Source organism: Diachasma alloeum, unplaced genomic scaffold (genome assembly GCF_001412515.2).
Source record: "Diachasma alloeum isolate Michigan unplaced genomic scaffold, Dall2.0 Dall_scaffold_00211, whole genome shotgun sequence".
NCBI classification, from domain to species: Eukaryota; Metazoa; Arthropoda; class Insecta; order Hymenoptera; family Braconidae; genus Diachasma; species Diachasma alloeum.
This window is the reverse complement of record NW_021680376.1, coordinates 2,114,391-2,138,702: the sequence shown is the minus strand read 5'-3', so window position 1 is coordinate 2,138,702 and position 24,312 is coordinate 2,114,391. Positions and strand designations below refer to the sequence as shown.

Sequence of the window (24,312 nt, the reverse complement as noted above, 5' to 3'; positions counted from 1 at the left end):
TTTTTTTTGCATATCGACTCCTACTCGTCCCAAATCCAAAAAAACAACCGAGAAAAATAAACGAACCATTGAAACATTGCCCTGACGAAAACAAAAACGCGGAAATTGACGAAATAATTCGACGAATCCCACGCAGTTCACGAGATAATGACGTAATCCAGTGTTTTATTATGAATCTTCTCAATCAAGGCGACCAAGGAGTTTATAGAGGCGGTAAACAAATGTCGGGCTGGTAGACGAGCGAGTCCAGTGTCTTGGAGTACAGCAGTCAAGTTTCTAGCTGCTAGGAAATTCGAGGTATCAAGGGCATTAGCACTTTATGAGCAGCATGAAGCTACTAGGCGTCGCGAGGGACTGGCGACACTTCAACCTACCCAGGAGCCACTTCTCAGTGAATTGAAGACTGGAAAATTTACCGTTTTGGTAAGATTGATCTTGTGAAGTGGCGAAACGAAATTTAGAACAGATTCTGATGTTCAATCGTCGATATCTCTTGCACAAATGGTACGATTTGTATGACTCAGGCCTCATTTTGAAGAGTGAAAAAATACCTCGAGAATGAAAGAAAAGTCGGGGAAATTCACTCTGGCGTTCTCGAGATATTTACGGTTAAAGACAGACATTTTTCCAACTTTTGAATTATGAATGGATCAGTTTTTTTATGAATATCTCGGAATCTAATGGAGATAGCGAAATTTTTATTCATACCTTTTTTGTAGTTGTTAATTTCATCTCCAAAAAAGGTCCTCATGAATTTTTTTCTACTTCCCTTCGATTCGGAGATATCCATGAAAAACTGTTCGTGAGTCAAAATTGACTCGACTCGTTTCACTTTTAAAATTACGAAGGGATCCGTTTTTTACGAATATCTCAGAATCTAAGGGAGATAGCAAAATTTCTATTCAGACCTTTTTTGTAGCTGACATTTTGTTCTCCAAAAAAGTTTTCTATGAAATTTTTTCTACCTCCCTTCAATTCGGAGATATCCACGCAAAACTGTTCGTGAATCAAAATTTACTCATCTTGTTTCACTCTTGATATGAGAAACAAAATCTCGTCGTCCCTTGTCTTTTTCAAAATGCAAAGACACGCACAATTTCCACTTGATGGTGCATTCAAACTCAAATAGCGAGTTATGTCAGACCAATTGTATTAGTGACTGCCATGTGAGAAGAGTTAAAAAAGAACGTCAATTGCGTGTTTCAGTCGTCGAGAGACGGTACAGGTGCGGCAATTGCTATTTTTACCGCCCACTTGCATCTGCCACAGTACACAACGCATCAAACGACTCTACAGGTCAGTATTTTGGTGTCCCCGACCTTCCAATGTGGGGTCAATCACCCTTAGGTCCAACCCTAACTGACTGAATATTCGGTTTACAAATTCCAATTCCTCTCGGTTTTCTCGGATTTTCTATTCTTGCTTCCGTGACTCTTTTTGTTTGTTTTCGAGAATTTTATCAAGAATTCAACATTTCTCAGTAACTCGACGTTGAAATTGTTCTCGACATTTTCAGTTTTCATTTTAAATTATGAATTTTCCATTACGAAAAAATTAAGAATAATAAATAAATTCTGATGTAAATTTTTGGGTCAAATTTCCGTCGAAAAAATCTAAAACAAGATTTATATAAAAAAATCAAAATTTACCATTTCCATTAATTTTTTAATTAAATTGTAAATTTCCCATTACGAAAATCCTTGAAATTCCAGTGGAATTTTTTCTCGACAAACTTTCCACGAAAATATCAACCAAAAATTTTCAACAGTGCGCAAAATTCAAACAGCAATCTAGCCTGATGGTCGCCATTATCACCCACATAATCTCAGCGCATGAGCGAAAATGTTCATTGCTGTCTTCCCCTCCTTTCACGGCTTCTCAAACATTATCCACAAAAATTCCGTATCATTATAAATTGAAAGAGGCAAATGAGAGAGGCGAATGACTCCTGAATGCTTTCAGGGTGTCGTCTACCAGTTGGATGCAGCACTAGAGAGCGCCGAGACCCAGCGCCATGGACTAGTCTTCATCTATGACATGTCTGACAGCAAATATCAGAATTTTGATTACGATCTGTCGCAGAAAATTCTCACCCTGCTGAAGGTAATCACTCACTCTCAACTAAAAAAAATCTCACCCCATACTGCGACTAACATAGATATAAGATATGAATATGAAGTAGGAATAAATGGAATTCATAACAAAGTCTTTGTTGCTTGCATTATTTTCTCTATTTTCCTTTATTATTCTCCACTGTTATTTGTTCAAAACTAACAATTCTTTTCATAGTTTTGATGAAGAGAAACTGCGGTTTGCGCTCCTAGATTCGTAAAATAATCTTACGTAAAATTATCTTTCGAACGTAATCCCGATTGTTTTTCCATCTTCATAATGTAAAATATATCGCAATTTCCATTGGATTTTACATCTCGCAGGAGTCCCTAAAAATTATGATTGTACAATAAAAAAAAGTAGAAAAACAACTGAACATTTTCAAAGAGCGTTTTTAATAAAGATTAAGAAATAAGTCCGATAGAGAGGAAATAGTGAATGGATAATTTATCGCGGTAACTAACGATCTGACAGCCATTCGATACATCAAATTATTAATTTCCAATTTCCTCCCTATTGGGTTTATTTCCCAATATTATTCAAAAACACTCTGAAAATGTTCAGCTTTTTTTCAACGTTTTATTGATTGTACAATCATAATTTTTGGAGACTCTAGGACTATGTAAAACTGAATAGCAATTGGAGATCATTTCAGATCATTAAAATAAAAAAAACAACCAAGATCACGTTCAAGGAAACATAATCGACCCTTCAATATACTAATTGAAATTTAAAAATAGTGAAATAATTGGCAATCTAAATTTCCAATTGACGATGAATTAAATATTTAAAAATATGAGACTATAAATTTTCCATTAAGGCCCGGGTGGATTATCTTTCCAACGTTATCTGAATTGTTTTTCCATCTTCATAATCTAAAATATATCACAATTTCGATTGGATTTTCTCCACTGGAATTCCAGAACTCCAGTAGAATTCTCGTAGAGAATCTCATAGAGTTTCTCTAATTTTTTTCTTGGACTTCATTATCATTAAAAAATAAGAATACAGCAGAAAGAAGTTGAAAAATTCGTGCCCAAGAATTTCCCCAGAAAAATAAAAATCTATAGAATTCTCAAATAGAATTCCAGTAGAACTCCAGTAGAATTCTCGTAGAGAATTTCATAGAGTTTCTCTAATTTTTTTCTTGGACTTCATTATCATTAAAAAATAAGAATACAGCAGAAAGAAGTTGAAAAATTCATGCCCGAGAATTTCCCCAGAAAAATAAAAATCTATAGAATTCTCAAATAGAATTCCAGTAAAACTCCAGTAGAATTCTCATAGAGTTCCACTAGAACTCACCACAATTTCCCGAGAAAACCGTTAAGATGTTCTATTAAATATCTTCACCCATCCAAGCAAAAAAAAAATCCATACCAAACGCATGAAGACATTGATAGAATCTACTGCACTGGGGTTGCGTGTAGCGTTCATTTTGATAATCCCTCCGTTTCTCATCTCTGGCGACCCGAAGGGTCCCCCACTGGTGGGGATGATAGCCTTCAGATGAGGCGGGGTTGCACAACCCCTAGCGCAGTACGTGAACAAAATGAAAAATACGAGGGGTAACATTGAGGCTGTCCCTGCGCATGTCCGCACTCGTAAACGTCACACGACGCTGCTTCTGCCAGTAGTTGGATGATTTTCCTTGCACCGAGAGGACAACTAGATCAATCTGATAAAAAATTACCCCCCGAGAATAACCGGTACGAGCGTTAAAACCCGTCATTTGAGAGCGATTATTTCATATCCAGTGGGTGAATTTATTTTAAATCAGTTGGGGTCACTCTGGGGGTTGCATGGGGGCGCGAGACACCCCTGACTCCAGCTGTTTTCCATCCTCTCGTGACGGGAATAAGGCCACTAATCGATTGCCATTGATCAAAGGACATGGAGTGACACATCTGCACTGAAATGAAATTTTTCACTTGTCCAGAAGTGACGATTGCGGTATCTGGAACTGTGGGGATGGGGGAGTGCAATTGATAGCGAGAAAAGAGGGCATTCTTCGTGGATCTGTCATTCGAGTGGGGGTCGCGCTACTTCCGCCCTCTGAAAGACGGCGGTTGTCAATTTTTTAGACATTTCTGCGGTGAATTGGTAAACTAGAATAAGGCTAACATCATTAGTCCAATATTTCCATTGAAATGAGTGTAAAGATGCGATGTTTTAAATTAGATTATTTTCTAAAAATTCGATAGACTTTGATTTTTCTATGGGAATATCTGAAATTGTCAATTAAGTCCTGCATCATGCAGAAGTTTTAAAAAATGATGAATGAATAATAAAAAAAAAGTAGAAAAAATTCTTAATTTTTTCACAGAGCATTTTTAATTTTTATTCAGAATAAGTTGAATAACAAGAAATTGAAAAATGTATGTGATTTACGGTGACAAATGGCGGCCTGCTACCCAATATCATGCAGGGGGAAGACTGATTTCGTAAATTTTTTCCCCACACTGCACAGAGACATTTATTACGGAAAAGGCTCTTTGAAAAAAATTGTAATATTTTGGAGAATTTTTTAATCACACTTTTATCACATAAAAATGCCAGATGACTACATACTACTGTTTTGAAAATTGAAATACCTAGCTGTCACTTCCCATGAGGAGTTAGTGTTTTGTTATCCACCATGGAAAATGACAGCTAATAGATAATTTGCCACAGCGAATCAGATATTTGTAATTTCCAATTTTTTCAACTCATTCTGGATCTCAATGAAAAACGATCTTTGAAAAAGTTCAGAATTTCGTCTATTTTTTTTAATCATTCTATCATAATTTTTGGGAATTTCTACATGATGTACCACTCAATTGACAATTTTGGATTACGAAAAAAAAAAATCTAGATAACATTCGAAAGATAGTACACCCGAGCCTCAAATGGAATAGAACAATTAATAAATAAATTGTAAATAAATTTATTTATTATCCCATAAATTGTAAATTTATATTTTTTAATAATGTTGGCCTATTCTACGACTCGACAACTGAAATAGATACAGCCACGAGTACATGAATTTTTGAAAGTGATATTGAGAGACATCGGTCCGTTGGATGACATCCAAGATTAAGGTTGAAGACAAATTAATAATAGAATCTCGTTACCCAATAAAAACTACGTGTATTTTCACGTTAAAGCCAGTTGAAAATAGTTTTCACATTTTGTACATTGTTTGCAGGGTGGCTATCCGGCGAAACTGAAGAAAGTTCTCATTGTCACTGCTCCACTGTGGTTCAAAGCGCCATTCAAGATACTGAGACTCTTTGTCAGGGAGAAATTGAGGGATCGGGTTTTTACAGTGTCAATACCACAGTTGACACTACATATACCACGTGAATCGTTGCCCAAACGATTAGGTGGAACTTTGGAGATACAGCATGAAGCCTGGCTGTTACACTGTCTCAAGTCCATGACGAATCGCGGTGGTGGTGAATTGTGCGAGGTAAATACAATGGTCGAATTATCTTATTCATTCAGCCAATTTTATTTACTTATTATTGTACAACGACAGAGTGGATTAATTTAAAAAATGTAATCCAAGAGACCCCTCGAAACGTGAAATATTCGCAATTAATGAGAAAGCCCAGAGAAAGATGAATTCCCCAAAGAATTCCTGAAACAAGTGGGAAATTGCATTCGTCACAACATGACGAATGCATTTTAAAATACATCTGTGACAATGTATTTTAAATTAAATGAAATTATTCATTCAATTCAACATTGTTCCAATGTTGAAGGCAAATATTACCTCAATGTTGGCAACCAAAATAGTGTCAAAATTAATAGCCAACATTGTCTCAACGTTGGTAGTCAACATTGCCCTAATATTGTCCCAACATTGATAGTTAACATTATCCCAATGTTGATAGGCAACGTTGCCCCGACGTTGGCAGCCAACATTGCCTCAATGCTGGCAACCAACATTGCCCCAATATTGTCCCAGCATTGATAGTCATCATTATCTCAATGTTGACAGCCAAGAGCCAACATTGCCCCAATATTGTCCCAGCATTGATAGTCATCATTATCCCTATGTTGACAGCCAACATTGCCCCAATATTGTCTCAACATTGATAGTCAACATGATCCCAATATTGACAGTCAACATTGCCCCAATATTGTCTCAACATTAATAGTCAACATTATCCCAATGTTGACAGCCAACATTGCCCCAATATTGTCCCAACATTGTCATTATCCCAATGTTGGCAGCCAACATTGCCCCAATCTTGTCCCAGCATTGATAGTCAACATTATCCCAATGTTGACAGCCAACATTGCCCCAATATTGTCCCAACATTGTCATTATCCCAATGTTGGCAGCCAACATTGCCCCAATCTTGTCCCAGCATTGATAGTCAACATTATCCCAATGTTGACAGCCAACATTGCCCCAATATTGTCCCAATGTTGACAGCCATCATTGCCCCAACGTTGGTAGTAAAAATTGGCCCACCGTTAAATTTTTCAACGCATTGACAAACTCTGCTTCCAGGTTACCCCGCGAGTGGGTAGTCCTCTCTCCCCGACATCGAAATCACCGAATCACCAGAAGGCAAACGACACCCCAACCACCCCGACGAGTCCCGTCTCCGAGAAATTGAAGATAAAGAATGGTGGTGTCACAATCGGTGACATTGAGATAACAAACGGCGACTGGATTGCAAGCGATGAAGCCCCCTCGCCCGTCCAGCCCCCGTCCTCAGCGAGCTCGGGTTTCAGTGACGATGACAGCCTCCACGGTGATCCAGGCCTCCAAGCCGTCACCATGGAGCAGCTCATCGAGACCATTCACTCCCGGGGTCGGCCGGGTCTTGTAGCCGAGTACACGGAGATTCGTCAGCGACCGCCGGACGGATCCTTCAACAATGCTAAACTCCGGCCGAATCAGCCGAAAAATCGTTACACAGACGTCCTCTGCTACGACCACTCCAGGGTCTGCTTGTCGCAGGTGGACGGGGATCCAGCCTCCGACTACATAAACGCCAATTTCGTGGATGGTTACAAGCAGAAGAACGCTTTCATCAGCACCCAGGGACCCCTTCCCAAGACATGCGGTGATTTTTGGCGGATGGTGTGGGAGCAGCAGACCCTGGTGGTTGTTATGACCACCAGAGTGGTCGAGAGAGGGAGGACAAAGTGCGCGCAGTACTGGGGGCCCGAGCCTGGGGATGAGGTGTGTCATTTCATTGCATTAATTCAATTTTTTATCTCTCTACATTACAATAATCCAAATTGACTTGTGATGAAAATTTGATACGCTAAGTTAAGACTTCGAAATTGAGGGTGACAAGGGTCTGAATGAGGGTCAAAATAATGTTCCAAATAAGGGACATGAGTCAGATTAAGGGTTTAAATAAGGGTCACAAGGGTCAGGATGATTAATATAAGTATAGCACTTCAACAGAAATCCCCCAGAATTCTCCGTCGAATTCGCAATGTTTTCCCATATTTTTTTTCCGATATTTTTTCACCCCTGATAACCCCTAATTTTACCACAGGTATCAGCTGGGGGCTTCACAGTGACAACCCTCGAAGTGGACACAAATCCCGATTACACGATATCCATGCTCCTCCTCATCAACAATAAGACTGAAGAGTCCAGGGAGGTCTGTCACATGCTGTACACAGCGTGGCCTGACTACGGTGTTCCCCAGTCAGCCAGGGCTCTCCTCCAGTTTCTCTCCCTCGTCAGACAACAGCAGAACAAATTACTGGCCAGTAGGGGGGACACCTGGGCGGGACATCCCAGGGGACCACCAATAGTCGTTCACTGCAGTGCTGGTATTGGGAGGACAGGGACATTCTGCACTCTCGATATCTGCATTTCGAGGCTTGAGGACACTGGCACTGTCGATATCAGGGGCACTGTTGAGAAAATACGCGCACAACGTGCCTACAGTATTCAAATGCCGGATCAGTATGTTTTTTGTCATCGGGCACTGGCGGAGTACGCCTTGTCGAGGGGAATGCTCAGTCAACAGCATCTTGCCATGCTACCGCCGACAATCGAAGAGGATTCTGATTAGGATTTTTACCAAATTAGGGGTAGGTTGTCTAGTTTTTCATCGTGAATCATTCAGTTTCTGGCGATCGTGGGGAGCTCGGGGGGACTGGTGGTGGGGTTGAATTGCAGGGAAGAGTAGTTTTGAGGTATCATGTACGAAAAATTTGATAGAAAATGGTTTTTTCTTAGAAATTCTATTGGAATCCTATTGCAGTTTGATTGGAATGCTATTAGAAAATTCTGTTGAACATTGTAGGAGTCTCCTGTGCAATTTTAAATAGACTTTTTCTTATAGAATAACGTGCAGGTGTTGATTTTTCTGTGTCAAGCTTTCTATTGGCATTATTCATATGGGAATTCTTGAACAAGAACTTTTTAGGTTTTTTTTTTGCGTTTTATTATGAGGAACTAATGAAATTGCAATTAAAAAATGGAAAATTTGCGCTCGAGAATTTCGGTACAAAAATCAAAATCTGTCATTTTTTTTCCATTGAATATTTTCTATTGAAAATTTTTTCTGTAGAATGGACACAAACTCAGTAGAATTTCAATAAAATTATCTGTAGAAGATTTCTCTATTTGTTTTTTTCATACACATTGCATTCAGCTGAATTCCACGCAAGAAAAAATTGAATAGAAAAACCTAGCAATTAGCTAGATAATTCTATTGGATTTCTATTCAACTTTCTATTAGTTTTGGGCTGATTCTAGAGATATTTTCTGCAGAATTTTCTCGCCTCAAATTTTCCAAGCTTTTTTCATTCTATTTTTCTTTTCGTTTCAGCAAGAAAATTAAACAAAAAAACTTGCAAAATTTTAGCCAAGGAAATCGAAATCTGTTGACTTTTTCCTATCAAGTATCTCATCGAATCAGCGCAAAAAAGAAATACACTTTTTACGAGAATTCTAATAGAATTTTAATAGAATCTCAAAAGAATTTCTAGAGAGTTCTAATAGAATTTTGGTTTTCCTGTTAAATTTTTCCATATGTGTCTGAATCTCTCAAGCAATCTCTCAATGTCTAAAGAGACAGTCTGACCATATAATCCATGGGACGCAGTTCAATTCCCCACCGTCCACTACTATTACCTTTTCTCACTCTTAGTAATTTTGTAACAGAAAAAACGCTAGCGTCGTACTTTTTTCAATCACTGAGTTGGCGTCTAACTCCGTAACTTAGAAGTATTTTATACCTGAAAAAAGGTCAAAGAGACCAGGAGAACAATTGATCAGCAGTCCCCAAATTTTCTAGTCCAGAAATCAGAAATTTAATTTCGTCCTGCGAGGAAAACAAGACAGGGTGAGGCAAAATGGAAACTTTTGACTTTTTTTCAACGTTCATAACTCAGAAATAAACTCATAAAAAAATTATCTTGCTGCATCAATCGTTCAATGAATTATTGACATTGGAAAATGAAAAGTGCCCGTATTGTCCTACCCTCCCCTATTGAATGATCATGTTCTATAAAAATGATACCTTTTGCATGTCGACAGGAGTTATCAGCCTGTGAGGAGAAAATCCTGTTACGAAGAACGGGAAAGTTGATTAAATTCTGTTATAAAAAATGAATTAATTGAAATTATCCTGCCATTAAAATCGATTCGCCAATTCTTGAATCACAAATCAGACTGACAAATTCAATAAATCAGGAGTGAACAATCTTCCTTCTGTAAGCGTTACAGTGTTTCCATTATAGAATATTGAAGACGCTTCCAATCGGTTAAAGAAACTTCATGTTCCTTCACTGCAATAATTGAATTCAATAAAAATCCCCAAAACTTTGAAGACAAAAAAAATGAACGTTTTTTACCAAAACGTTATTTTCTTAATATTAACAGCTTCTCAAGCCCATAATAGAATTATTGAGATCGGTGTAAGATAATAGAAACAAACTCTACTTAGTTTTTGCATCTCTGTATAAAAAAATTACGAAAACTGAAAAAAAAATTTACTTGAGGGCGAATGTGAAAATGTGAAATTCTTTGTTGAGCTTTGAGGTAATTTGAGATCTTGTTAGTGTCTGACAGAGACTTTTTCTGACACCTGTGATTCCAGTACATCAGCTAAACCTGAAGCAATGAATCTAAACACTAATGTTAGGAGAGAACTGGGGGAGAGAGAAGAGGGAATATTTTTCAAAAACACGGGGGTTTCAATATATTTTGCACCGTTGGCTAATCATTTGCGTTCTTCCGGCGTGTGCAGGAGTGAATGGGAAATGAAAATGAATGTAGTGTCATTAAATGGAATAATACGTATGAGAAAATTCAATAGATTTTGATTTTTCGATTTTTTGTGGAAATTATTGGGCATGAATTTTCAAAGTATTTTCAAGAAAGAAAATAACTAAACAAAATTGAGACCCAAGAATTTCTGTAAAAGGAGTCTGGAGGAAATGGGGAAAATAAAAATCTATTGATTTCCTTTCGTGCGAGCAAAATGTGTACATCTGCAATCTCATGTATTGAGTATTTATATATCCGTTATGAATTCGTAAACTCGATGTGAAATTTTTCAACTTCATCCCTGCAGAATTGAATTAAAAGGATTTTTTATTAAAAAACATCCAATGAAAAATTTTCTCACGTAAAAAGTCAAGTGAGCGAGGAATAATCCACGAAAGTGGAGTGAAATGTACAGAATGTATGACGATGGAAATTCATTCGTGAGGATATGAAGAAAATCTATTGATTTTAAAAAATCCAATCTAGAAAAATAAAAATTTATTGACTTTTTTCGTACGAAAAAACTGTGAATACATCTGCAATGTCATGTATTAAGTATTTATATATCCGTTATGAATTCGTAAACTCGATGTGAAATTTTTCAACTTCATCCCTGCAGAATTTAATTAAAAGGATTTTTTATTAAAAAAATATCCAGTAAAAAAAGTCAAGTGAGGGAGGAATAATCCACGAAAATGGAGTGGAATGTACAGAATGTATGACGAATTTCATTTGTGAGAATATTTTTCTTCATTCTATACGAATATAAACCTTTCGTTCACCGAACGAAAGTCCCAAGGGCATAATTTATTCATTAATCAATCAATTGACAAGAGTGGAGCGTTTTGCAGAATATGGAAGTGCAATTTGATGAAGAATTTTCAATCGAAAATTTCGGTGACGAATTTCACTTCAGCCTGCACGAGACTGAAAATTCAATAGAGAAGCTAGTGCTTAAAACCGATAAAAAGGTGAAATTTGACTGCGGAATTCGATAATTCTGTTGAGTTTTAGCTACTTCCGAATCAGAATCGTTCGGCAGAATAAAGTTCATGGGATTATGGCTGGAATTTTCTATTGAATTGATCGATACGTGATAGAACCACTCTACATAATCCTTACGTAATCCATCGATTTATTTATTGTAAATTTGTCTAAGTTAGAATCAAATCGCTTGAACAATAATTTCTTCTCCAACGTTTTCACAACAATCCGTGATCAGTATTCAACCCATTTTTTAATCCTAATATTTCGATAATCACGTGCATGGAAAAAAAATTAAATATAAAATCCTAGGGATTTCTTTGAACTTCTATTATTTGTCGTCAATTTTTACTAAAAATTCCCCATTTTTTCGTGCAGTTTCCATAATAAAAAAATCAATAGATTTCGATTCCATTTCGATTTCCTTTTATTTATACAAAAATCGAAATCTATTGAATAAAATTTCTGTCCCTAAGTTTTTCATTTTTTTCCCCGTCGAAATCGACAAAAAAATTGAGTGAATTTTCAAACAAATGCTCTAGGTTTTTTTCCCTGAATTTTTTCACACGTGTAATTCTCTCAATAAATGTGAAATTGATATGGACGATAACTCGAATAATTCCATTTCACTACTGTCATTATTTTATTAATGTATGTTTGTAACTGAATTGTCCTACGATATTAATTATACAGTGTAAGTACTATCGTCGCTGTTATTTTGTTCAAATCGAGAAGTGAATGGAGAATGACAAATCCTGCGTAGAACGAAATGACGAGTCCATCAGAGAAACGATGAACAATGCTAAATTTTTTTCTCACTCTTTTCGGGGAACATTTGAAGATCAAAAACGAGGAAGAAATGGGAAGTTGTGAATTTTTAGACCTTCTTTTTTACATTTAAATTAAGAAAGCCACAAAATTGATGCATAAAAGATGAATGAGAACATGGACAAATTGTAACTGTTCAGATGATGTGTGGAAAATGTTTGTGAAGAGTGAAATAATGGATAAAAATTGTATATACCATGACCTCGAATAGCTAATGGCACATATTGTATCTCTAATAATTATTTAATATATTGCAGATATAAATGGACATGAGTGTTTTTTTTCTGACCTTTGAATCGGAGGATGACATTTTTTTTGTTCTCCAGCGCTGATTATAATCATCGTCTTGGATTCGGAGAAAATATTTTCAAGAGTTTTGCTTTTGTCACAACATGGTTAATATATTTTTGCTAATAAACTGGCAATTTGTTTCCGAATGAAATTTGTATGACGGTGTATTCTAAATTTAATTCAATGATTCATTGAATTCAGCACTGACAAGCCGCTACGCTGACAGCCAACATAGCCCCAACATTGGCCCGATGTTGACACCCAACATTGGCTCAACGTTGACTGCCGACATTGTCTCAATACTGATCGCCAACATTGCCCCGACATAGACCCAACATTGCCCCGACGTTGGCATCCAACGTTGGCTGCCAACATCGCCCCGACATTAATATTTTTGACTTTTCTCTAAATAATGGTTTCAAAATGAACCTTTTCAACAGATCAGGTAATCAATCTCATGTTGGAACTTGGTCAAATGACATTGGAAAGAATATTTTAAATAACATTTGGATTCACTTAAACAATTTTTTCAATTAAGCAATCATTTATTGCAAAAATTAATAGAAAAACCTAGCGCTTTCGATTTCTATTGAAAATCCATAACAATTCTATTCGAGTTTTGTTATAATTCACTAGTGAAGTGGTAAACGGAGATGAGTCGACTTATCTCCCAGTTGAGTTTTTGAAGAATATTTCCAAATCTAAGGGAGATAGCGAAATTTTCGTAACTACATTTATTGTAGCACACAATCGGCTCCACAAAAAAGGTTATAACAAAAATTTTGCTATCTCCTTTACATTCCGAGATATTGATTGAAAACTGGCCAATAGTAAAAATTGACTCATCTCCTTTTACCACTTCGCCACTGAATTTTATAAAATTGGACTCACGAAATACCGTTGAGGGCGCTGTTTTTCGTCAATATGGTCGCTCTAAGGCGCTCATATACGCCCCTGACAAACCCAAAATTTGGTGTGTGTGAGTGCCCGTGCGCATGTTTCTTATTTAGCGAGCCCAATAATTCTTAAATTTACATATCTCGCTCGGCAAGATAGCTCCCATCCCCATCGAGAGACCACGTCCCCTCCGGAAGAGAGAGAAAGCGCCCGCACTGGACATTTCTCTCCCTCGCCGCAATCCTCGATTGTACAGACATCGGCATAATCATAACTTTTAATTACAGTTAAATTTAGAATAAGTCAATTGTTAACATTACTCCCCAGTTTTTTCTTATTAAATTAAGCATCAATTTAAATATTCAAATTCCGAATCATTTCATCAGCCAATAATGGAGAAATTTAAATTACCAATTATTAATACATTAATTTTCAAACTTCAATGAAGATGACTAAAAACTTGATTAGTGTACAGACATCGGCATACTCACAACTTTTAATTACACTTAAATTTAAAATAAATCAATTGTTAATATTACTCCTCAATTTTTTCTTATTAACCACCAATTTAAACATTCGAATTCCGAATTACTTCATCAGTCAATAATTGAGAAACACGAATGCAACATGAATTCAAATGAAGATTGATAAAAAACCAAGTTCACCTAGATAAAAATGATTGATTTGTTTCTGGCCCATTGCATTGTGACGGTTATCTGACCGTCAGATGACGCATTTGCATTTCTGCGCCCACCCCCGCGCTAGACGAAGACAAAAACCCCTCAAATCCCGCATCTCTCTCCCTCCAAGCTCGCTCAAGCGCTCTCTCCCTCCTCTCTCTCTCTCTCTCTTTCTCCCCTCCCACAAAGTTCGCCTCGCCTCGCTCCGAATGGCGATGAAAAGCCATCGGTGACAAAATAAAAAATGGACGAAAATGGCATGTGAGGTGTTGTTGAATTCCGGTGAAATGTTTGGTTATCGCAGCCACCTAGAATGGGAGGATGCATAGGTATAACCCGGGCAAGAACAGCCTCCGTAGACGACACATCAGCCAATTCAACGAGAACCCATTCAGGTGATTAAAAATTTATAACAGTTACAATGCAATAATCCACCTTCGACCCCATCGTAAACACGTACAGAGGATAGCTCGCTAACCTTGGGACAAGTGATAGCACTTGAGAAGTCATATTCACTCGTTCTTCATCTCGTGTTTATGTTTTTTACTTCGATTTTATTGACGTCCTGTCCCTTCGACGTGGGTAAAGGTCAAGGATGCATGCCATTTCGATCCTCGATCTATTTTTGCCCCCTAATCATCGGGCTGATTGACGCTAAAATATGTAACGATAATTATTCCAACGGGTTATTGAGACGTTGGTGGTTCGCTGGCTTTCTTTTGATTAGATAACGATCTTTGGGGATGGGTTTTCGGCGGGGAGGGGACACTGGAGTTTGGGATTTTCGTAGGTCAGGAATGATTTGGAGAGTTTGGACTGGGATTGAGGAGTGGGTCTTAGGGTCTTTAATTAGTGTTTTAGTATTTATGATTAATTGGTTGGGTGACGTCAGTCAACTTGATGGACTGAATGTTTTGGAATTTATAATCAGAGATTATAATCAGAGAGGGGATTCCCATTTTTAATTTATAAAATAGAGTCTGTGGTATAATTTGAGGGCCTTAACGGGCCTAGAACATTATGTTTTTTACGAAATTCTTAGGTCAAGAATGAATTCATTCATGGAGAGAGTCTGGAATTGAGAAGTGGGTTCTTAGGGTCTTTAATTAGTGTTTTAGTATTTATGATTAATTAGTTGGGTGACGTCAGTCAACTTGATGGACTGAATGTTTGGCAATTTATAATCAGAGATTTTTATAATTAGATGAATTCTGTTGGAGGGGATTCCCATTTTTAATTTATGAAATAGAGTCTGTGGTATAATTTGAGGGCCTTAATTGCCCTAGAACATTATGTTTTTTATTAAATTCGTAGGTCAAGAATGAATTCATTCATGGAGAGAGTCTGGAATTGAGAAATGGGTTCTTAGGGTCTTTAATTAGTGTTTTAGTATTTATGATTAATTAGTTGGGTGACGTCAGTCAACTTGATGGACTGAATGTTTGGCAATTTATAATCAGAGATTTTTATAATTAGATGAATTCTGTTGGAGGGGATTCCCATTTTTAATTTATGAAATAGAGTCTGTGGTATAATTTGCGGGCCTTAATTGGCCTCATTGTATTTTTTGTGATATTCGTAGGTCAGGTATAAATTGATTGATTCACATCAGACTGGCATTGATCAATGGGTCCTCAGGGTCTTATATTACTGTTTTAATATTTATGATTAATGGGTAGGTTGATGTCAGTGAACTTGGTGAATAGTGGATTTGGGGATTTTTAATTGGGGGTGGAGTCAGTGAACTTGATGGACTGAATGTGTTTGGGAATTTATAATTGGATGAATTCTGTTGCAGGAGATTCCTATTTTTAATTTATGAAATAGTGTCTGGTACAATTTGAGGAGGGGAATGGGTTCTTAGGGTCTCTAATTACTGTTTTTATTATTTATGATTAATTGATAGTTTGACGTCAGTGAACTTGATGGGTGGAATATTTGAGAATTTTCAAGTGGATGAATTTTACTCGAGATGATTTTCATTTAAGGCCCGTGTGGATTGTCTTTCGAACGTGATCTTGGTTGTTTTTTAAAATTTTGACAATCTTAAATGATCTTCAATTGCTAATCAGTTTTACATAGACCTGGAGTCTCAAAAAATTATGATTGTACAATCAAAAAAACGTTGAAAAAAAGCTGAACATTTTCAAAGAGCGTTTTTGTATAATATTGGGAAATAAACCCAGTAGGGAGGAAATTGCAAATTAATAATTTGACGTATTTAATGGCTGTTAGGTCATCATTTGTCACAATAGTCAATGGCTGTCAGATCGTTAGTTACCATGATAAATTATCCATTCACTATTTTCTCTCTATCGGACTTATTTCTTAATCTTTATTAAAAACCTTTGAAAATGTTCAGTTTTTTTCTACTTTTTTAAATTCTTCAATCATAATGTTTAGGAACTCCTGCGTGATGTAAAATCCAATAAATTGTGATATATTTTACATTATGAAGATGGAAAAACAATCGAGATATCGTTCGAAAGATAATCCCCCTCTGCCTTAATAGAAAATTTATAGTTTCATATTTTTAAATATTTAATTCATTATCAATTGGAAATTTAGATTATCAATTATTTTACTATTTTTAAATTTCGATTAGTATATTTAAGGTGCGGATGGATTATCCTTCGAACGTGATCTTGGTTGTTTTTTTAAATTTTGACAATCTTAAATGATCTTCAATTCCTAATCAGTTTTACATAGGAATCTGGAGTCTCAAAAAATTATGATTGTACAATAAAAAAAAACGTTGAAAAAAAGCTGAACATTTTCAAAGAGCGTTTTTGAATAATATTGGGAAATAAACGCAGTAGGGAGGAAATTGCAAATTAATAATTTGACGTATTTAATGGCTGTTAGGTCATCATTTGTCACAGTAGTCAATGGCTGTCAGATCGTTAGTTACCATGATAAATAATCCATTTACTATTTCCTCTCTATCGGACTTATTTCTTAATCTTTATTAAAAACCTTTGAAAATGTTCAGTTTTTTTCTACTTTTTTAAATTCTCCAATCATAATGTTTAGGAACTCCTGCGTGATGTAAAATCCAATGAATTGTGATATATTTTACATTATGAAGATGGAAAAACAATCGAGATAACGTTCGAAAGATAATCCCCCTCTGCCTTAATAGAAAATTTATAGTTTCATATTTTTAAATATTTAATTCACCATCAATTGGAAATTTAGATTATCAATTATTTTGTTATTTTTAAATGATTAGTACATTTAAATTCGTAATTGAATTTGGTGTCCACGGAATTATCATTCTTCTTAATTCTCAATCCAGGCAATTCGAGGAAGAATCATCCCCTGTGCCACGAAGTGATCAGATGGAAGTCGGACGTACCGTTGACAGAAGGCCAACTGCGAAGCAAACGTGACGAATTTTGGGACACAGCACCTGCCTTCGAGGGTAGAAAGGAGATATGGGACGCACTGAGGGCCGGTGCAACTGCTGCTGAGGCGCAGGACTATCAGTTGGCACAGGCGATACTGGATGGTGCTAATATTTCTGTACCTGATGGATTTTTAACAGAGTGCTATGATGAACTGGGAACGAGGTACCAGGTGCCCATCTACTGCCTGTCTTATCCCATTAATATTGTTAAGGAGGACAGCGGGAGGGATTCACCTGCTGACTGTTCAGGTGAGTACTTTTCATTGTTAAAAAATCAATTAAATTCTTGTGCAATTGATGACATTTCATTTCAATTGATGATAGTCCTATGACATGAAGAAATACAAGAAGAGAACAGGGGAAAAATAATTTTAATGAGGTGAATCCATTCGAAAGCAAATTACTAATTTATCAGCAACAATAACTCATTCAAAAGATGTCTATTCCTCCGTAAATAATTCTATTCTGATTTTTTTTTATTTACTCTGTTTTTTCTGGAATTTGTAATTGGAACAAGGAAAATACAGCAGAAAAAACGTGAAATTTATGGCGAAGAACTTCTAGGGGAAGTCGTTTGAAAGGATAATTGATATGGGAAAATGAAAAACGATTGGATTTCTTCTGTCAAATATTTATTACAAGAGAATTCTAGTAGAATTTCTTGGAGTTTCTTTTTTTTCGTAAAGTTCTTCTATTTCTTTCATTTTTCACGTGATTTCCTTTGTCATCTAGAACCTGTTGATGGTGGAACTGAATTGACACTCAAATTGAGACTGTCGACGACCCTTGGGGACGTCAAACTACCTGTGTACAGTAAAGATACTATTGGAATTGCAAAGAAGAAGTTACAGGTGAGGATTTAATATTTTCTCCCAATTCATCAATTTTTTACATTCATTTTAGTGCATTTGCTCTTCTCCACTCATTGACTAGTGATGTCTGGAATTATACAGAGAAGTTTATTGGCGACGTGATTTGAAAAATTGAGGAGAAAAAAATCCAATTGACTAGAAATTGTCGCGTTCCATTGTATTTTTTTATTCATTCGATTGAGTCACGTGCTGTAACTAGTTATCATATAGATACCTTTTGAATTGCTAATTTCGAAGCTGTAAGAAAATATAAGTGAGTTTCACTTATTTTTTGCTACCGATGGAAGATTTGTAATCGTTCGAATTTAAGGCCCCGATGTACTATTTTTCGAACGTTATCTCGATGTTTTTTTTTTTCATCTTTCGTCATCTGAAATTATCAATTGAGTCCTGCATTATGCAGAAGTTTTTAAAAATTATGAATGAATAATCAATAAAAAAGTAGAAGAAATTCTCCATTTTTTCAAAGAGCATTTTTAATTTATATTTAGAATAAGTTGAATAACAAGGAATTGAAACATGTATCTGATTTACGGTGACAAATGGCGGCCTGTCACCCAATATCATGCAGGGGGAAGACTGATTTCGTAAATCTTTTCTCACACTGCACAGAGACATTTATTACCGAAAAGGCTCTTTGAAAAGAGTTGTAATATTTTGGAGAATTTTTTAATCACACTTTTATCACATAAAAACGGCAGATGACTACATACCACTGTTTTGAAAATTGAGATACCTAGCTGTCACTTCCCATGAGGAGTTAGTGTTTTGTTATCCACCATGGAAAATGACAGCTAATAGATAATTTGCCACAGCGAATCAGATATTTGTAATTTCCACTTTTTTCAACTCATTCTGAACCTCAATTAAAAACGCTCTTTGAAAAAGTCCAGAATTTTTTCTATTTTTTTTATCATTCTATCATAATTTTTGGGGATTTCTACATGATGTACCACTCAATTGACAATTTTGGATGACGAAAGATAAAAAAAATCCAGATAACATTCGAAAGATAGTACACCCGGGCCTTAATGTAAAAAAAACATTCCATTCGTGTGTGTTATCATTCTATCATAATTTTTGGGAATTTCTACATGATATACCACTCAATTAACAATTTTGGATTACGAAAGATAAAAAAGATCCAGATAACATTCGAAAGATAGTACACCCGGGCCTTAATGTAAAAAAAACATTTAATTCGTGTAAACCAATCAATAAATAAATAAATATTCAATTCGTGTGTGTTATCATTCTATCATAATTTTTGGGAATTTCTACATGACGTACCACTCAATTGACAATTTTGGATTACGAAAGATAAAAAAATCCCGATAACATTCGGAAGATAGTACACCCGGGCCTTAAGTCAAAATTAAAAGATGATTACGATAGCTATATTGGTTCATTTGTTTTTTCTGATGATTGTTAAAAAATTCGATAATAAACTGAATGAATACTGTTTTCAGAGTCAAGAAGGACTCGAGCCATCCCGACAGAGATGGTTTTTCGGTGGAAAGCTCCTCGGTGACAAGATGCACATCGAAGAGGCCAAAGTTCAGCCAGGTTACGTAGTCCAGGTAATCGTAAACTCGGAAAAATCAGACGAAAGTCCATCGAAGACCAGCTGAAGAGATCTCCATGGATCTCAAACGAAAAAGCCAACACCTTTTCATATATCTCTGAATAATCTGGGACACACGAAAGTTCACACCTTCATGTTTTTCATACCTTCACGTTAGTTTCTTTTCACTGAGGTGTGAAACCGACGGAAGTCCGTGGATATGTCACAATGCACTCGAATTGTACAGTAAGACTTGACTGACGGTTTAAGCTTATTCTTTTAAAAATAAGAGGTTAATAAAATTATTGGAGCATTTGTACTGTCGAAAAGAATTAGATCATCTTTAAGCTTGAGATCGTTGATGCCTAAGTCCATTCGGGGGGAAATTATGCCTAAATAAAATATATATTTTTTAACTCTCTGTGCAGGAGATGGGGCTAATTTTTTGAAGGATTTTTTTTAGATAACTAATCAGTTCGGATAATGATTGAAATCCTGGCATCGAGAGTTTTGATGAACAGTTGTAGTTATTGACGAGTCTATGACTAATGAATTTATCTTCGTTACGCTTTTTGGGTGAGAATGGTTTGTGGAAAATTCTAGGACTTTTGCTACGAAAGTCTGTTGGAAATTCCGCAATTTCGTCGATGGGAAATAGTCGGTAAAAAGAAAATTGCGAATAATGGATTGAGATTAATTGATTTGTGGACATGTTTTTTTTTATTTTTACATTTCAGTCGATAAATTGTCAATATTTCTGTCTGGAGTTATTTCTGTTTCGAAAAATGCTCGGAAAACTGTGACATTCTTTCGAAAAATGAGTGGATGATCAGAGAAATTAGTGAATAGAATATCCAGACGAAGTTTTGGAAACTTCTGTTTATTTATAATTTACTTTTAAAGATGGACAAAGTCGATTGGCAATTCTAGTACTTCTACTGCAAAATTTCACAATTTTTTTCGTTGAAAGTATTCAATGAAATTTTTTTACAAAAAGTGACAAAAATCCTTTGGATTTGTGATCTTTAATGCGACCTATCTACTGGGATTTTATTCGCAGAAATTCCTCTGCGCGAATTCTTCAAGATTTTCCATCCCATTTTATTGTGATTCGCATTAAAAAATGAACGGAAAACTTGAGAAATTATGAAAGAAGATTTCCACAGAAAAAATTTATTCCAAAAAATGTATGGGCAAGGACAAAAAATTAAACGAATTGTTGAATGGAAATTTCTGCAGAAGCTCTAAAAATTTCTGTTAATTTATCAATTCAATTTTAAATATGGAAAAAAATGATGGGAAATTATTCTGTCCATTTTTCAAAAGTGACTAATTCTATTGAAATTTATTTACAGAAATTCCTCTGCACAAACTTTTCAGTTTTTCTTAAAAAATTTCAATCTCTTTCGGTCAAACATTTCTATTCCAAATAATCCATACAAAAGAGACAGTAATAAAACGAATTATTGAATAGAATTTCCTCCCGAAGCTCTAGATTTTTCTATTGAATTGTTTCATTCGCAAGAATAGTAACAAAAAGCAAAAAATGGAATCATTTGAATTCTTTTCCTTTCTTTCACGAAAATAAATCTATGGTTATTCTAATACGTAACCACCTGCGTGTACTGCGTGTGTATATACCGTGCGTAATATCTTTATTGCCTACGTTGATATATATTATGTATAGAAAATTGTTTGTACACAGTCTGCACACGCGTGAATCATTTCGTATTCGTATTTTTTATCAAGTGTCCTCGAGGTGAAAGAGTCAACAATCGTCGGCGAATCGTATTCTTTCTGCGATGCGAATTATTTATGAGGTCTTCGTACAAATATGTTCAAAGATACTATCTATCGACAAATATGAGCATGACAGGCGTTGTGTGACGTCACGTCTGTGTATTCGGTAAATTAATCGATTCGTTTTCTGGTCAATTCTCACTCACTGCTTCATGCTTAATCCGTTATTATTCTCGTGTCGTCTGTATATTCATTTTTTTTATTGACAAGATGGTTTTTCAGTGGGAGAACGTGATTGTTGTGGGGATTCGGTCGTCAAGTGGGGAAAATGTAATGAATTGGGTGATTTTTCAGATTTTAGCAAAAGTTAATCAACTTTTATTTTTATTTCGGCATTGACTGGTTGAAAAATGCCGAATTCTGTTGGCAATAAACGACTCGAAAAAAAGGTTGATGAGTAATTTTGTAATAGCTCTTGACATTTCGCTCTGAAAACACAGCATTCCGGGATAAATGCACAATTATCAAACTGATAAAGTACGTTTCACCGCTTCCCACTGAATATCCAACACAATTTGTAAAAAATCCCTGAAAAGCCATCCACTTCAAAAACAATGATTTTCCTCCTTAAACCAATTTTTTCAATCACATTCAATCTTTTTACCTAGAAAATGACGATAAATACCCCAAGGGACGAGAACAAACTGTAAAAATTAGTGACGGGATACGAATGAGACGCATTTATTTATAATCTAAATAAAACTAACTTTTGAGACGAGTAAGAAAATTGTTTTTTATCAGACTGATTGTGCCAGTAGATCCCCCCGGTGAGCTCTCAAGAATGTGTCCCAATCGATAATTATCTCAAGTCAGAGGACTTTTTATTTTATGGAGAGAGCGCAGTGAAATTCCAAAATAGCTGGTTTTTTCATTTATCGTGCTTATATTTTTTCATATTTCCCGAAGTATTTATTCGGAATCTAATGAATGAAACAGTGAAAAAAAATCTGAGAAACTGAGAAAAAATGCCAAAAACCCAAAGAATGAAGATTTTCAAAAAAACCCATTTAGTTATTCTTTCGAACGTTACCTCGATTGTTTTTCCATCTTCGTAATGTAAAATATATCACAATTTCCATTGGATTTTACATCACGCAGGAGTCCCTAAAAATTATGATTGTCCAATGAAAAAAAGGAGATAAAAAAACTGAACACTTTCAAAGAGCGTTCTTAATAAAGATTGAGAAATAAGTCCGATAGAGAGAAAATAGTGAATGGATCATCATGGTAACTAACCATCTGACAGCCATTGACTACTGTGACAAATGACGACCCAACAGCCATTAGATACATCAAATTATTAATTTGCAATTTCCTCCCTATTGGGTTTATTTCCCAATATGATTCAAAAACGCTCTTTAAAAATCTTCAGCTTTTTTTCAACGTTTTTTTGATTGTACAATCATAATTTTTGGAGACTCCAGGGCTATGTAAAACTGATTAGCAATTGAAGATCATTTCAGATTATCAAAATAAAAAAAACAACCAAGATCACGTTCGAAAGATAATCCACCCGGCCCTTAAAATGGAAATACTAAACTCATCAGCCCTCTAAATAAAAGTCCCTGTGATTTTGAAATTTCAGTGCGGCCTCCTCTCAATTTGAAGATTAAATACTCGCAAATTACTCACCTGGGTGATTTACTCCAGTTCGAAAAATCCATATTATATAAATATGAACTATAAAATAAATGTGAATAATAAGAAAAAAAAACTAAAATACGATAAACCGTGTCATGTGTATATACGAAGAGAAAATGGCTACAATAATTAATTAATCAATTAATAAAAGTGCAATTTGAGGTGTAGAAGGGGGCGATGAGTAGAAATATAAATTGCTTTAAAAGCTGAATAATGCAACACTACTAATGTTTAATAGTCACGGACCAATGTGTATGAGGCTGCACGTTTTCAGATGAATTGAAATTGTATAAATCAAACGGTGACTGATTGGAAAACGACTGCCACATATTTTTAAACAGTACGATACTTTCATAAAATCAAAATAAAGTGATAAATTAATGAATAATGAGACACTGAAAATACCTACCGCGTTACTTAACGATGTTAATCCAAGATTGTCGAATCGATTTTTTCTCCGGTAGGTAGAGTAACAATAATGACCAGGGTTTGATAATTTTCTAAATGCAGAATCAAACATTTCATAATGGGGAACATTTTATTATAAATGTTCGTGAGGTCTGATCCAATCAAGTCTGATCCAGGGAGACATAATAATGAGGAGATGCGAGATATCGAAATGGAACAGTTGCTGTTATTAAATTTTTGCTTGAAAGAAAAATCAATTTTTTCCTCTTTTCAATATTAAAATTTTTTTTAATTGACATTTGCTAATGAAAAATTACGAGAATGTGTCCGATGTTTAATAATGTTTCGAATAAAACTGGAGAGAATATTTTTCTTGTTTTGATCGACAATTATTAACATTTTACGAATGCTTTACATCAGAATCATGTGAAGTTCTTCGATTTTTATGGAAAAAAACTCGGAAAAATATATTTTGGAAAATAATTTAATCTCAGTGACTGTCCCCTTGGATATCCTCAAATTTTTCGTCTTTTTTCAAGTTTTTTCAAATTTTTTGAATCACAAATTTTCCCACTGGATTTCAG

The 24,312-nt window shown here is 35.5% G+C and overlaps 2 protein-coding genes across 2 annotated transcripts in view; both read left to right on the top strand.

Annotated features, from left to right (window-relative positions):
• LOC107036843 (tyrosine-protein phosphatase non-receptor type 9) overlaps positions 1-12,434 on the top strand; it is a 15,884-nt gene extending 3,450 nt beyond the window's left edge. The window contains exons 2-8 of the mRNA XM_015255054.1: positions 190-423; positions 1,207-1,296; positions 1,963-2,103; positions 5,300-5,563; positions 6,617-7,297; positions 7,623-8,169; positions 9,623-12,434. Of these exons, the coding sequence (XP_015110540.1) occupies positions 190-423; positions 1,207-1,296; positions 1,963-2,103; positions 5,300-5,563; positions 6,617-7,297; positions 7,623-8,150 (1,938 nt within the window). The 3' untranslated portion in view covers positions 8,151-8,169; positions 9,623-12,434. The remainder of the gene's footprint in view (positions 1-189; positions 424-1,206; positions 1,297-1,962; positions 2,104-5,299; positions 5,564-6,616; positions 7,298-7,622; positions 8,170-9,622) is intronic.
• Positions 12,435-14,218: 1,784 nt separating this feature from the next.
• On the top strand, positions 14,219-22,676 carry LOC107036733 (ubiquitin domain-containing protein 1). The gene is made up of 4 exons (XM_015254872.1): positions 14,219-14,429; positions 17,333-17,692; positions 18,176-18,294; positions 19,785-22,676. The coding sequence occupies exons 1-4, from the start codon at positions 14,348-14,350 to the stop codon at positions 19,944-19,946; spliced, it is 723 nt and encodes a 240-aa protein (XP_015110358.1). The 5' UTR covers positions 14,219-14,347; the 3' UTR covers positions 19,947-22,676.
• Positions 22,677-24,312: the final 1,636 nt, after the last annotated feature.

Coding starts and splice junctions, on each gene's coding strand:
- LOC107036733 (XM_015254872.1), top strand. CDS start 14,348: ATGGGAGGATGCATAGGTATAACCCGGGCAAGAACAGCCTCCGTAGAC. Junction 14,430..17,332: donor TTCAACGAGAACCCATTCAG/GTGATTAAAAAT, acceptor TTCTCAATCCAG/GCAATTCGAGGAAGAATCAT. Junction 18,295..19,784: donor TTGCAAAGAAGAAGTTACAG/GTGAGGATTTAA, acceptor TACTGTTTTCAG/AGTCAAGAAGGACTCGAGCC.